Source organism: Arachis ipaensis, chromosome B7, assembly GCF_059453495.1.
Source record: "Arachis ipaensis isolate K30076 ecotype BB chromosome B7, ASM5945349v1, whole genome shotgun sequence".
NCBI lineage: Eukaryota > Viridiplantae > Streptophyta > Magnoliopsida > Fabales > Fabaceae > Arachis > Arachis ipaensis.
In genome coordinates, this window is record NC_142442.1 from 41,939,154 (window position 1) to 41,955,650 (window position 16,497).

A 16,497-nucleotide genomic window follows, 5' to 3' on the forward strand; every position below is an offset into this window, starting at 1 on the left:
TTCTAGTTATATAAATTCTTGGATATATATTATATATTATAAGTTTTAGAACTGTCGTGACACTTTGTTATCCTTTGCTTTACGACTAGAGGTAAGGTTTAGGGTAATGGGGTGTTACATTCCACCTCTTCCTTGATTAGGTGGTGTAAAATTATTATAACTTTTTTTGTTGTAATTACCACAACCTCTACCTCTGAAACTTTCTCTACTTCTATTTTGAAGATTGAAGCCACAACATCGTCCTTTTTGTGTACGACTTGATTCTGCAACATTGTTTAAATTCACTCGGCTTTTCAGGACTTCTTCCGTTGATTTTTTTTACTTCTCCAATATTCTGCTGATGTGGCTTTCCATGGTTCCTTGCAACTCTGCGATCGTCATGGTATCCATATCGTGTGACTCTAGTATCGTAGTCACCACATGGTCATACTTCATCGGCATGGTGTGAAGAATTTTCTCCACCACTTTACTATTGGACATATCTTCTCCATAAACTCAGATCTTATTGACAAGATCTGTAACACGAGTAAAATATTGTTCAATAGTTTCTGAGCTAGACATCTCGTACATTTCATATTCTCTTCTCAAATACTGTAATTTTGCTTTCTGAGCTTTATCTACGCCTTTGTATGATAGCTTCAATGTGTTCCATGCTTCTTTTGCACTTTTGGCATTTGCTATTTTTTAAACACCGTATAATCTACTCCTTGATGAATTTGAGATAACGCCAATTGATCTCTCCTCTGTTGGGCAGCATCTGCTCCTTGTTGCAAACCTGGTTCAATGAAATTCCACAGGTTCTGGGCCTTCAAATGGGTAGACATCAAAGTCTCCCAATAACTATAATCAAGTTTCCCATCTAACTTGGGACCAGACCACATAATATTAAAAATATTTGACATACCGACTCTATGAATAAACAACTATGTGAGAACTCTCCCACACCTCACAAACTCTCAAACACCAGGCACTGGATTAATCAGCTCTGATACTAAATATTAGTAAAATACCCACACTATATTGGCTGCAGAATCACTCACTCACATAAATAATGCTATCATATTTTTCATCTCTCAAACTTACTAATACTCATAAAACAAAGGAGCACCTCGCAATTCTCACAACACAATTTTATTATTTGAAACACACATAATACACAAAGCATGTATAGCTTTATATAGACTAAATTTTTTAATAAAATAATAATTTCTTTTTCTTAACAACTAAGACTACATTGGTGATGATCATGAAGCTTGTAGAGCTTGCATGCTTTGTCATCATTCTTTTAATAATCAAATACCTCTCTTGAGCATTTTTTGTAATTCTTCAAATTTTCAACATCTTCTAATAAATAGATGATTATTGTTTTCATTTCAAACTTTACTTCTTTAATTCTTTAATCATGTTTCATGAAGATTCTAGTCCATGCAAGTTGATTTAAAATTTTTAATCAACACACATAGAATAAAAAGATAACAACAATATAAATGAAAATGTGTTAATATATATTACATTTTTACTAATTTTAAAAATGGTAATTGTGTTAACTACTGTTTATTAATATTAATAGTGAAAATGAAAAAGAATAATCAATTATATATTATTAATTTTACAATTAAAATATGCAACATATCATTTTTTATTGTAATTGAAATCAAATCTTTTCCTCCAAAATTAAACAATTCTCTCTTCCTCTCACCCATTTTATCTATCTCTCTCATTCCTTCACTCATTTTATCTCTCTTATATATCATTTATCAATGATTAATTACAAATTTAATAATTAACATGTGCAACATGACATTCTCTAATTATAATTAAAGTTGAAATTAAAATATAGTTATATTATTATATTACTAATTTAACAATCAAAATGTGCCACATGATACTCTTATTAAAAATGAGATAAAATATTTTTTTCCAAAATTATATGCTCCCTTCCTCCGTTCTCTTATCTACCTCTTTCTCCTTCTCTATTTCTCTTTATCCTTTTTACTCTACACATAACTTTTATTTTATATTTTATATTATTAATTTGACAAACTAAAATATATCATAAAATATTCTTTCAATACGATTAAAATAATTTTTTTTTCAAAATTAAGAAATTATCTCTCTCTTTTTTCTTCTTTATTTTTCTCTTTTCTCTTTCATTCTTTATTTCTTTCTATTTTTCTGTGCTATAAAAAACTAAAATTAATAAAATAATAAACTTAAATAAATTCATAAAATTATAAGAAATACATTAAATTTATAATTAAATATAATTAAAAAAATAATCACACAATTTATTCACCTAAAAATATATATTATTATTATTGTTATTATATGCATACATTTTTAGTTTTTTTATTTAATTTTAATTTTTTATTATTTATTTTTTTAAACGATATTTTCACTTCTCTTCAAATATTTATTACATTTAATTTATAGAGAATGTTAATGTTGTGATTAATAACTAAAATCAAGATTTAATTGTTTCAAAAAACGCGCCCAAAAGGTGGCCTCATCTACTTACCTCTCGGACACGACAAAAGTAGTCCAACCCTACTTATCTAAATAAGTAACTACCTCTTAAGATATCTCCCACTTATTTAAAAAGGAGATCTCAACAACTTCCCTATCAAGAGGGAACGACTATCCACCATCAAAGGTGGAACTACTCTAAAAGGGTGGTTACACATTCTATTATAAATATACTGACACTCTCAAGTATATTCCAGACCTAATCTACTAAAATCTTATTAAAGTCTTTGCTAACTTAAGCATTGGAGTCTCTTGCAGGTACCACTCTCCACCTCCTCACGAGGAACTCGGATGGCGGCACCTCAACATCAACACAAAATCTTGCCTCAAAAGGAGACTGGACCTCACGTCCAAGCCCAAATAATAACCTTCGAGACAAGACTTAATACCTAATTAAATGTAAAAGTATATACATTAAATTATTTCATAATGAATGTTAAAATTAATTATTTATTATTAGTAAAAAATTAAACTCTTTCACATAAAAATAATTATTAAAAAATTTATTAGTTAATTTTTTTTGTCTGCTAAAATCATGTTCTTCTTAGTTAATCATGTTCTTCTTAGTTAACAAAGATTTTTATCCCCTACAACTTTTTTGTAAAAGTAGTTTAATTTTATAAATCTTTTTGTGCTATAATATATAATATTATAACAAAAATAACATTTTAAAATATTTATATTTCTATAGTATTATTACAGACAAAAACACTATTTGAAATACTACTCTCCATATTTCCTTTATAAATTGTTATAGATACTAAGGGTTGAACTACTAATAAATAAAATTATATTGGCAAATAAATACCAAAAAACTACAGAATTTTAATGATATCAGAAATAGTGGCAACGGCGGAATTGATCCATGTAAATCAGAGTTAGTAGAGCTATATATTTCTATAAAAATATTACAATGAATAAAGTACTGTGTATATACCATATGTTGAAAAAGGTAACATTATGAATCATTTTAAGAGGAAATTATATCATTTTTCAAGGAGCATGAGTTTCATTCATGCTCCTGTTACAAAAATTGGTGACCATTTTTTATCCTTTATAACCCTTAGTGTGTGTTCATTCCTCTCATCCTATTTACATGTTTTTTAAGGCTTAATAGTAAAAAGTGTTGTCCTTGTGATTTGGAGCATCCTTGCACAGCATGGATCGAACTTCCATGATAGATCGAGGTGCCTCTAGATCCTTCTCTTGTAACGCATTTCCAAGAAGTTGCTGCATCTGCGACGCAAAGGTGTCATCCAAGACCTGCGCAATCAATGATTCGATCAGGAATTGCAAACTGTGTGACAAACAAATAATTAATGAGAGAAATTCTAATATATCCATGGTGGAAGTGTTTTCTTCCAAAAAGCAGCAAGTAGAGTAGTAAGTATAACCTATTTATTGTATACAGTTCATAAAATTTGTGAACATCCATGGCGGAGTAAAAAAATTTCCCTCTATGGTTAGATGTAAGAACTCAAATTTCAACTATTAAATGGCATGTGCATTGGTGCCTGCTTCCCCGTCATCACAGAAAGAGCAAATTATGTCACCATGTACAAACAGTGGTATTATGTTAAAGGTTTATTACTCTTTTAGTTTTTATAATTTCACTAATATTTTATTTAGGTCCTTACAACTTAAAAAATTGGTAATCAGATCCTTATATTAGATAAAAATTTATAATTACATCCTTACTAGTTTTTATTTTTCAGAAAAACACACTAATCTTTAAAATATTTGCTTTCTTAATATTCCATAATTCATCGCATATCAAATACAAAGCGAATATTTCACACAGAAAATTGTATTTTTTAACAAAAAATAGTTAGAAAGGACTTAATTGAAAGTTTTTATCTAAGTGAAGATTCAATTACAAACTTTTAAACTACAAGGACCTAAATAAAAAATTTGATGAAACTATAAAAAGCAAGAGAATAATTAAACATATATTAAATAGTTTTAAAAACAATGGCATTATGTTAAATAAATTTTTATACAGTAGTCACTGAAGAACAGCATTAGTTAAATGGATCACATCTTGAAGATTTTCTCAGCATTCATGCTCAATGTTTTACCATATATAAAAGAGTTTATAATTAAGCTGATTAGGGTGTTACTTACAGAAACAGCCACCCTTGAACCTTTGTACCATGACCTGTTCTCTTTTCGATTCTCCAAGAAACTCAAAATCTCCTGTGGAATACAAAGATACCATGAATCATATGGAATTGCTATCACGGACTCCGGCATCTATATGGAATTAGTATCGTGGAGTCCGGCATCTAAATTAAGGCAAGCAAATGAAATCTAAAATCTGAATGCAATCAGTTTTACCTGTCCCATACGATCCCAATACCCTCGACAGATGGCAATGAAGACATGAGTCTCGAAGATGCTGTGAAGGTGACTTACGGTACTAGCCAACTGCTCGTTCAAGGGCTGAATTCTTCCTCTTAAATCAGATTCGACCACAGTTTCCTTTGAATCTTGAAGAATTTTCTTCAATTTTGTGGTATTTTGTAGCTTTGTCTGAAACATCATAAAAAAGATGCATATGCGGGACACATTATATACTTTATCAGTTCCTTCTCATTAATCTAGAATGAAAACAATTAAGATAATCTTCTACTGCATAAATATGTTGAACGTAGCATTTGCAATTTGATCCCAATGCGGAATTATATAATCCCAGGTCGTTATTGCGGCAAATAAATTAATTACAAAGAGATACTTACATTCTCCACGAGTTTCTCAACAATAGCTTGCACGTAATTCCTGAACTTTGCCCTCAGCATCACCGTCACTTCACTAAGTCGCTCACCAGGTGCTGTGTTTCCAGCATTCGGCAAGCACGAACCCCACGACCTGAACTGAGATTCTACCCTTGGACGCAATACGTCCAGCATTCTCTTCAATGAATTCAAAAGAATTCCAAGCTGAAAGCATATAGGCTTAAGTTTAAAGTGCTTGTACAAGAACAGAATATTTAAACTACTGAGGAATTCATTCCACCTACCTCATCAGGAACAACATATGCACATGTGTTCCGTTTGGCGAGTTTCTGGACATATTTCAGCCCAAATTTCTTGGGAGCAATGCTATCCTTGAGAGGAGACAGTACATCTGCATATTGTTTGTCTAAAGCTTCCACTATAGCCTTCTCAATATCAGCAATGGCCTTTTTTTCAAATAAACAAAGAAAACAAATTAATACTTTTTTTATCCTGTACAATATCACATGCATGATCAATAAATAAAATATTTTATAATCAAATATCAAGTATTACTCTCCTTAGAATATGTAACCAAGAACAGGAGAGGACAAAGCTTATTCATTTTTTTGTGTGGAGTTCTTCGAAATATATAAACTTTGCATTAAAGTGATTTACCTCCATAAATTAATAGGAAGATGAAAATGTGATGAAAAATCCGGGCCATATTACTTTCGAGTGCATATTATAGCATAAAAGATGCAGGATTAATGAAGTAATAAGGAAGATCTGGCATACATTCTCTAAGACCAAGGTATATTCTGGCCATCGGCAAATGATGACCTCATAGTCCGTCAATGTCTCCTTCAGCCGCTCGTACATGTCATCGACAAAAGGAGTAGTAGAATGTTGTGTTCTAACTCCTGACCACTTCACCTGGAAGAACAATGCATTCAGTTACAATCCTATTGCAATAAGAAAATTTACCACCTTTGATAGGATTGTGTTGAGAAGAAATACCTTATCTAATTTGCACGACTCGAGTAAAGATAGGCGTCTGTCTTGGATCCAGACAAGAATATACAAATGGAATAACTCTTTTGCATCTACACCACCTTTGATAGGACTAACAGGGAGATAAAATAAGTTAAGATTATTCAGTATCATTCAAAGCGAATAAAACTAGGGCTATACAGAACACACCTAATATTCCAGCTATTAAGATCCCTCTGAAAATCTGATGTTGCGATAATAAGGTCAGCTACCGGCGATGCCGGACCTGTTGGTGGACAAGATATGAGGAAAGCTCGTAATCTACTGCAAAGCTCAGTGCTGTATATTGATGCAGAGAGATTTGGCAGGTCCACAAAGCTGTGAAAAATACAGAATTACAGAACAAGATAGGTTAGAAGCTGAAATTGACAAAAGTAGCTAGAAAGAACTACCACAAAAGGACACTTGGACAAAAAGATAATAAAGTTTGAAATGCATAAAACTGATTCATAGGAAAATCCTATGCCAATGAGTAAAATTATGCCACCACATATTCAAATACTATGTATTCCTATCCAAGATCACATTTATCAACTATGCAAGCTAGAAGCTAGTTTATTGCTGCACATGCACATGCTTGCTTAACCGGTTATTATTAACAGAAGCACTGGGCTACCAAACTTTTTCAGTTAGAACATACATAATTTGGGCAACATTTAGATTCAGTCTGAATTTCTGATGAGAAATTGAGAAAATAATAAAATAAAATAAAAAGGCAAAAATCCTATTTCCCACTTGTATTGTTTTGATTAAAAGCACATCAAAACAAGTTTTCTAGGTTTGGTACGAAGTAACAATGAACCGCAATCTTATCACTTATAGCTCGTTGAAATATAGCTAAGCTTAAACACAATTTTCTAATAAAGATGATACCAAATTACCAATAAGGGGCAGTTGCATTAAATATTTTCATCAACATATCCTGATATAATCATCTATTCGTTTTGTGTATCGAGCAACTAAAATTTAATCTTGTATTTCAGCAATGATACTCTAGCAGATACATACAAGATTATGCAGGACGTAAATAATACCTTGGAAGTATATTTTGATTATGAATCTGGATATCGGTATGAATCTCATTTCCAAAGTTTATGCATAGGGACTTCATCTTCTGATACGCAGTTGACATAGTCACACTATCCACCAGAGCGCCTTCATTACTGTTTGTAATATATTCATCTGTTTCAGTCAGGTGCCTTCTGGCCCTCTTTTTCGCAGCAACCTGGGAAGATACTAGTGATCAATAAGTGGACAGTTGCTTTAAATAATAATTAAAAAAAAAAAGAAACTCAAGTTCATCTAACCTGGAAATAATGGCAGAAAGCAGTTTGAGCCTCGGGGGATAAGATGTCATGAAGAAGCTTGTAGAGCTTAACAGCAGGTTCCAAGGCAGGGGCTGCATGGCCAGATGCCGGTCTGAAAACCTCTACGATACCCGAAAAAGATGATTCGTCAAGTGATTTGTAATTCTCAAAAACAAGAGTGAGTATCTGTTCAATTTGATCCTTGGTCTCTCCTAGTATACGATTCTGATGAGAGTAACAAAAAAAATATGTTAGCCAATATAGGAAGATCGATCTATTTGAAGTAAGCAGATGTTGAAAAAACAATCAGTTCAAGTATATCAAATACAATCAAGTCGAAGTTACAGAATAAACTTGCCAAATACAAGAAGAGTCAGTTACATGAATTACATAAATAAAAAATATAAATGATACCTCTTGGTGGCTTAAAGAAGTCTTGCCATTTCCCTTCATGAGAACTGGTGTTAGCAGATCATACACCAGGTTAAGGCAGTCTTCTGTTGGTGTAGCCACATCCATGACATAAGATAGATACCTATTTAAACAGAATGTCATGAAGACCGCAAATAAGATAAATTAAAGTGTTTGGAAAATATATATTTAGTTAATCGTTAAATATTTCAAAAGATAATAGCAAATGAACTTCACATTACCTCAACTTAGTATATATCTCAGACACACCATAATAAGATGCAAACTCTGTCAAAAGCCATTTCCAAGGACCATGTAGCAACAGATTCCTTTGCTGAAAGCCCTGAACTTTCATTGCAACTTCTAAAACTACGTCATATGCTACTGTCTCTGCTACAGAACCACACTGGAATGAAAGGGTGAGACAAATAAATATTGGTTATGTTAAGCATAATACAACTAAAACCAAGATAAAACTTTCAGCAAATGAAAACACCAAGTAACCTTAAACCTTAAACATTCATAACAAAAAAGACTATTTTCCTATTTCAATTTCAGAATAGTTATAGAAGAAGCCCCAAGGAATCATCATAAGCCAATATTACTTTTCTAGTTGAGTCGTTGCACGTGTTCAATGTGTTTGGACTAGCTTATTGTGTTTGAAATAATATCTAATAGAAATATAAATGTTAAATTAACAAAAAAAGAAAAACAACAAGAAAAAGGAAAGAGTGATTACTCAAAAGACAAACGTGCATTTACAAACAGAACAAATGGAAGTAAGATTTAGACTGTTCCTGTGACAGTATGAGTGTGGTTTAAGAAAGCACACCATGAATTGAGGACCTGACTATTATAGTTCAATGCATACATAGCTAACCTTAAGATGACTATTGTCATCTGCACTTGTTGAATAAAGTATATACAGTTGTATCTTGCCAACAAGCTCATGGCCAGGCTCACGATAAATCGGCCACCAGCGTAATTTGTCAGCCTGCAATCAGATTGAACATCACCAATTTTACAACAATTATCATCATTCATTACAAGCACTAGAGACTCCATGAATAGGCAATATAAAGTACCGGATCGTCAGCTACAGTAGCCACTTGGACAAGAACACGGCCAAAATGCTTTCCTTTGGAATCTTGAACTTCAACAAGCAGATCATCTCCAAGGCTATCCGGGAAACTGTAAAAGTTGGAGAAAAAAATTAACTCAAGTCACCTAATCAACAAAAGGATTTTCTGTTTTTATGGGGTGGGTACGGGACTAAAAGAACTTACAACATATGGGATTCACTGGATCCAGGCTGCAACCTAATGGAATCTTCCTCTGCTGTGCTCTTCAGTCTTAGAAAACAAGAGTACGTCTCTGATCAAATGCATAGGCAGAGAAGTTAACAGAATTAAACAGGCCCAAAAAAGAAATAAGAAATATGAGAAAATAAATTAATCATCATGTATATTGAAGTCAAAGGTCCAACAGTTAGCCATGACAATATTATCACAAACTAAGAAAAATAGCTAAAAAATTATCATAATTTAAATACTGAAGGAAATGAAATTTTCTTTTTCAGTTCCCCTATAATGTGGAGATATATCATAATAATGAGTAACAATATGGAAATTGCATTTTAACATACCTTGCACAGCTTCATAGGACGTTGAATTGTTCCGTAGAGTTGTCACACCAACTTTCAAGAGTCCAGACACTTGCTGTAGGTAACGGGTACTAGCATGAACATATGCCAAGCTTTGTCGTGCAAAGGAACCATTTGCAGGCAAACGGGGTGCAAATCGAATTCTTTTGAGTGATTGCCATCCAGAAGATAGTGACAACTGAAAACTAGAGAAGCGATGTCGCACAGATTCCATTTTAAGTTTATCCGTCACAAACGATGACATGCTACAGCCAGTTGGCGGGTCTAAGCCCATTTTTACTCTACGTACTGAAAAGTAAGAAAAGTATCAGCTATGACTCAATTTGGAGAAGCACATAATTTAAATGGTAAACTAGCATGAAAACCTACCTTGCACCTTCATCTTGCCAATAAGCTTTTTTGGTTTGGGAGCAACACCCTCACTGGAAGGCTCTGATTTGCTCTTCATCATTAGTTCATCCTCCGACTGTAATAATACCTGCCGCAATCTACAAATAGAAAAAAAAACAACAATCCGATAAGAATGCAAGGATCCGTCAAAAGCTTAAAGTGATAGTTAATAGCTTACAAATAATTTTATAACCCATGCACCCGAAAATAGAAGAGCTCCTTAGACTTAGCAACTACACATGATAGTTTTCAGATAACAATGATAGTGGACATTCTAATACAACTAACTTCTACCTACTAGATGGGGCAATTTTCAAGTGAAAAAGAAATATAAGAGCACTGGATATGCATCAAGGATAAACAGGTCCTAAGCATCAAAATAATATCTGTCAAAACATTCTATTGTGCCAAAGCAATACCGATATCGGATGTTACAATAAATTAGGCTAAGCTTGGAATATCCAGTTCTTTTACTTTAGAAAACGTGTAAGAGTGTTCATTATCCCTGCTTAGTTATTTCTGAACTTGGGAATTTCTTAATAGATTACTATAACCAAAGGGGAGCCTTGGAACAATGAGTTGTCTCCGTGTAACCTCATAGTCACAAGTTCAAGCCATGGAATCAAACAATGACAATTATTAGGTTAGGTACATGATCTCAATGCTTCATACTTGTGTACTAAGCTGTCGTTTTTATTAATATAACCTTTTATTTTTACGTTACATGATCTCACCATAACAGTCCCCCCCCCCCCCCCCAAAAAAAAAAAAAAGAGAGAGAGAGAGTTTGGGAATTTTGCAATTATGATTAACTAACTCATAGCTGCATCAGTTTTAGTAGCTTGTGGGGGAAGCTACACTGAGGGTTGTATGGGGAATACAATGGTAAGTTAGTTACTGATCTGTCCTAGCTGGCAGTTTTACTCTACTTAGACTTAGAGTCACTTACAGCTTCTCCTAACTTTATTATTTCCCATTGTTTTCACTATAGCATAGTTTTTCCCCCTATTGTGTTGCCAAATGCTATATGACATAGGAAATGCACAGTTTAGATTCTCCAAGGCACTGTGCAATCATGGAACCAGACCATGCACAGTTTATTAGCAGCACTGTCTACATGAAGCGCAGAGCACTACTATCTTTATCAAAGTTAATTATATCAAGCATCCATGAAGAGGACAGAAATAGTAGTGAAAGGAAAGTCTTAACTCACCCAAATGCATCCCTAAGTAAAGCACATTCATTTTCTAGAAACATAGGAGCTTCCATGCACTGCATTGCCCAAGCATGGAGGCAAAGGCGAACACAAGCGTCGTATGCAATCACACCATGCCACGGTCCAAGGGCGCTGAAATGGATTTACAAAGTATATAAGCACATACTTAAGGGAAAACTTTTCAGGATAATCAAAAAGGATAATACCTTGCATGAAAGGTTGGTATACGAGCTGGCTGTGAATTTGACGAAGCAGCAGCCTCTGAACTAGGAGCGTTTCTGCAAAAATATGTTACAGTACTAACAATTCAGATTATATAAGATTACTACGCATTTGTATATTGTGTGACTAAGCAACAAGTATGCATGTTCCGTTAAAGCGGTTATGAACTTATGTGTTGTGAGACATACTTATTCTATCAAAGATACTAACCTAACAAACTGGTCAGACTCAGCTCCAATGTTCTCTTTTGTATCCTCAGACATGGATTTCAATGTACTTGATTCTGCTTTATGTGGAATAGCATGTACACCAGAAGTGGGAATTTTCTCATGTACTTGTCTAATCTCTGGAGCAGCTCCACAAAACGGGGGTGCACTAGGAATGTCGTCATCATCATCAGACCCTCTTCCATTCTGCACAAATCATGAAATTAGGATGATTTTAGCCAGCCATGAATGTTCAATTTGTCGAGGATAAGTATTTAAAAATCCAATCATGAGAACTTCTTTTGAGGTAGATAATATGAGCCAAGAAGAAGACATATATAGCCTATACAAGTACGAAGATAGTAATTGGGAAGAGAAACATATGTCGCAAAATCAAAATACAGTAAACAACTTTGCATGATTTCATTAATTAGTAACTTCAAACCTTATTTTAAACTCAACATCTGTTATACAATTTCAGAACTTTGTACAAAAACAGCCACATTCCTGCCCAATATATCCATGACTATGAAAATTTTTGGAGGCATATAATGACATTACTTCAATACATATCAATAATAATTGCATACCTTTTCTGCAGCACTTTGCGTGTTCATCCTTGAAGGCACACTAGAAGCGTACCCTTCTGATGCTCTATTTCTCGGCACAGCACCATTGATACTTCCTACCTGAGTGGTAGAGAATTCAGAGCTGGCTGCAGAATCCGATGATTCATCCTCAGTAAATCCACTATGCATTACTTTCCTGACACCCCTCAACAAAGGATCCCTAACAAAACCATTTCTCCCAACCAGTGTCTCCCTTGAAGAACTGACCTCCGAGTAAGTATAATCACTTCCATACCGCGGCGCCCTACGAGGGAGGTTCCCATATCTCCCAGGAGCACCATTCGGGACTCGGGGGTCCTGGGGTGACGAATCCAGCGAATACCTTCCACCATAAACCTCTTCCTCCGAATCAATGCTATCATCGTTATCAGAATTAGAACCACTGTTAATGGACGACACAGGAATTGCATTAGCAGGAATGTGCCCACTTCTGAATTTTGCTGGTGGTGGCAACCCAAACCCTCTACCACTACCACCCTTCACTACACTGATGGGATCATTTCGAGATCTTAATGTGGTGCTGGAGATTGGAATATCCTTCTAATTACCAACAAAATAACCCAAACAGAAAATATAAAAGAAAATCAGAACTTCACAAATACTAATTTGATGTAAAGTGTTGCCGATTCATAAAACTTTCTTCTAAATAAAAAATAAAACTTCTAAATTCTAATCACCAACATTCTACAAAAAAATCAGAACTTTACATCGAGGTAAATTGGGAGAAACACCCATGTTTGTGTACACTCATAAACGAAGAAAACAAGAACAACAAAAAGAAAGAGTTAAAATTTCGAGAATGGAAGCTACCTCTCTAACCCATCTAAGTGCATTTTTATCAAGTCCTTCAGTGAACATCTTCACCTGCAGAAACAGGGTAACACCCAAAAATCTCGGCAACCAAAAACGCCTCAATGCAAATGCAACATCAAAAATTGGAAGCCAAAAGGGTGAGACCTTACCCAGAAGAAAATAAAAAATTGAACTTTTTTTACCCAACCAAATGAATGCTACTAGTATAACAAGTGATGACAGAGAACAGAGAACTCTGACATGTGTGACAAAGAAGGTTAAGGTTTTGTTTGAGTGAAGAACAAGAAGAAAAAGAAGATGGGTGTACCAAACAGGAATGTGAATCAGCTTAGGGAAGGTAGCAAAAAAAAAGAAAAAGAACAAAAAAAAAAAAGAAGAAGAAAAACCTAAATGGGGTGCGAGATTTGAGGGAGAAGAGCAAAACTAAAAGATGAAAAAAGGGGGATGCTTACTTAAAAAAGCTTTTTGCTTTCACAGATTTCACTCACTCGCTTACTCAGAACATGAAGAGAGAGAATAAGACACTCAAAAAGCCACTACGCTGCTCTCTGCTACTTGTTTCTTACTCTTTCATTGCTTCTTTTCAATTTTCTACTGTCCTCTTATTAATTTTATAAATTTAATTAATTTTAATACTTGTCAAGTTTTTAAGAGAAAATTAATTTAACAAATAATACTACATTACCATTTTTTACCAGCACTTAGTCAGTAATAATTTATCTCATATTTATAAAAATTTTGAACAAAAAAATTTATACATATTAACTAATATAATTTGTACTCACATTTTTCAAAATTTATACACATAAATTAATAAATTAATAAAATTTATTTATTAAAAATAATTAGTATTTACGCTAAATAAACAAAGGCCAAAAATATTAAAAATTATTGACCCGAGAGTTTCTCTAATTTTAATTAGTAATTGCTTAAAATTTTAAAAATATTCTACATTCTACTTTGGCAATGAGATTTAGCTGAATCTCTAAAAAATTAATTAGATTTAATTAAGTTATTTTATTGAGTTTGTTTTATTTGGTGTAATATTTTTTAAGAGAATTTTAATTCAAATTTTAAGCATATTTTATCTTGTTTAGTTTTAATTGTGCAATAAATATTAAATATATACTAACAAAGTAAAGAGTTGTGTCACCTCAATTAGATCTTATTTTCAAAGTATAATTTGATCGAGGTTTTAAACAGTAATAACTTACATATCAATCAAATTTGACTTTTTATAATGTATTTTAAATGAACAAAATAATTTCTAAATAAAACAAGTTTTAATATTTAATGAAACTCATTGGTAGCAAAAATACATTTCCATATTCCAATTCATGCGTAAAATAGTCTTCAGGTCATTAGTGGTCAACTAGAACTAATATGGTAATATACAATTAGATTTTGATATAATCTTTATTTTTACAAGATATTTACGTACTTTACAAGTAATCGCTTAAATTAATTCGAACAAATTTTATATTGAAAATTTTAATTTTTAACAAATCCCTTTTTGTTATTATAAAACTCTTCAAATAAAATAAGCCTCCAATAAATTTTAGAATTATTTCATGAATTAAATTTATTCTTTTATTATTTTAAATAAAATTAATTTGTCTTATAATAATATTTTTAAATTTAAATTATTTTATAATAAATTTTATTAAAAATTTATTTATCTAACATATATTAAAATTTTGTTAAATGCATCAGAGTAACCAATATATTAAAAGTTTATTAAATGCATTAGAATAACCAATATATCTAAAATTTATTGGATATTAATTTAAATGTTTATCTTTTTTATCTCTTATTTTATTTTATGACAATGTTAAAAAGACAAAAAAATGTTAAAACTTATCTTATTTAATATTTATTAAATAAGATAAATTATAGTTATTATTAGTTGATTTTCTTTTGGTTATTAAATATTTCTGTTTATTTATTTTGGCAAGTTGCCAGATTCTCAAAGGAGCGTGCCAAAATCCTTAATAATTTGATTTCATTTTATACGCTGCTAATTACTTATGGTCGGTTTAAGAAGACATTATTTTATTTGAAGTTTTATTTGTTCTAAAATCTAAACGGCTAAACAAAGACATTGGTTACTACGAGGTCGTATGTTTTAGCTCAATAGGAGACTAGGAGTTACGTACACATTTACTGATTTATAAATAAAATAAAAAATTAGTCTCCCATATCTTAAAATATCAAACAACTTAATTTATAAAAATGTTATTTTTAAAAAAGATCAAAAACTAATATATATCTTTTTTTAAAAAGTATTAAGAGAATAATTTCTCCTTTTCATTTTATTGTAACTAATTCATCTTATATTAAAAGAAATTGAAAACTATCTAATTAAAAACTAATCTATGTAAAAAAAGTATTGGAAATCAATTTAGAGGATTATTCTTTAATAATAATAAGCTTATCATATAATACTTGTTAGTTGTAACCAGTGAAACTGTGAAAGGGAATGAATGGTACATTTAAATTTTAATTTAATTGCATCGGAAACTCGAACGTTACAAGTGGGGACACCTTTATGGTCCTTATCTTAATATATAAAAAACATAATAAATAACTATAATTCCAAGCTTATGATATGAGAAATACAAAAGCCAAAGTTTTAAAGGGTCCCAACTAATGCCACAATCACATGGTGGGTCACACTTTTGACGCCTACGATAGCTTTTTCTTTGTTCTTGGCTTCTTATATTTTATGTCTGCACAACTAACGTAACAATTTTAGTAAAAGTTCAAATTCATTTTATGAGTGAATCAAATTATTCTTCAAAGTATTCTTTATATCAGATCAAATTTTCAAATTAACTAATGTATATTAGTATAGATTACATAGTATAAGATATATTTATTGAAATGTTATAAGAAATATGAAATTCATCTAATATACGTTAATTAATTTGACTGACGCATAAATTTGAGCGATATATATACTTGCTCTAACATTCAAATATTGAAACTTTAGTTAGGACTTTAGGCGGTGACCATGTGATTCATCTATTCAAAAGAAGATGAAGATATATGGTTAGGGAATAAATCACCATTTGTATCTATAAGAGATGAAAACACTGATATTTATATTAATGATAGTCTGAAATTAAAGTTATATCCATGATAGATGTTTTTCGTGTGACAAAAGTGCTCTGACTTGGATATGAGCTTGGTTTATGAGAATCCGATCCAGGGGCGGAACTTAGTTCAGATAAGGGGGGCCATGGCCCCCAAACTTTTGTTAAAAAAATTAGTAATACTTCTTTAGAAAATAAAAAATAGTTCAGTTTGTTCAAATACTTTATTATGACTTAAAATATCAAAGTTCA

At 32.0% G+C, this 16,497-nt stretch overlaps 1 protein-coding gene across 1 annotated transcript; it reads right to left on the bottom strand.

The window, feature by feature from the left end:
* Positions 1 to 3,384: 3,384 nt before the first annotated feature.
* Positions 3,385 to 13,735, bottom strand: LOC107608964 (pesticidal crystal cry8Ba protein). The gene is made up of 22 exons (XM_016310757.3): positions 13,148 to 13,735; positions 12,299 to 12,877; positions 11,713 to 11,915; positions 11,487 to 11,558; positions 11,278 to 11,412; positions 10,044 to 10,162; positions 9,657 to 9,962; positions 9,298 to 9,385; positions 9,097 to 9,202; positions 8,892 to 9,005; positions 8,254 to 8,417; positions 8,015 to 8,135; positions 7,601 to 7,825; positions 7,328 to 7,518; positions 6,444 to 6,611; positions 6,261 to 6,366; positions 6,039 to 6,176; positions 5,546 to 5,707; positions 5,265 to 5,465; positions 4,864 to 5,058; positions 4,651 to 4,722; positions 3,385 to 3,789 (listed from the first exon to the last, which is right to left on the bottom strand). The coding sequence occupies exons 1-22, from the start codon at positions 13,193 to 13,195 to the stop codon at positions 3,637 to 3,639; spliced, it is 3,666 nt and encodes a 1,221-aa protein (XP_016166243.1). The 5' UTR covers positions 13,196 to 13,735; the 3' UTR covers positions 3,385 to 3,636.
* Positions 13,736 to 16,497: the final 2,762 nt, after the last annotated feature.

What these genes read in the sequence shown, in the direction of transcription:
- LOC107608964 (XM_016310757.3), bottom strand. Translation starts at nt 13,195, where the DNA reads ATGTTCACTGAAGGACTTGATAAAAATGCACTTAGATGGGTTAGAGAG. An exon ending in CGCAAAGTGCTGCAGAAAAG is followed by an intron (nt 11,916 to 12,298) that starts GTATGCAATTAT and finishes TGATTTGTGCAG; the next exon opens with AATGGAAGAGGGTCTGATGA. An exon ending in ATACCTTGGTCTTAGAGAAT is followed by an intron (nt 5,708 to 6,038) that starts GTATGCCAGATC and finishes TTTGAAAAAAAG; the next exon opens with GCCATTGCTGATATTGAGAA.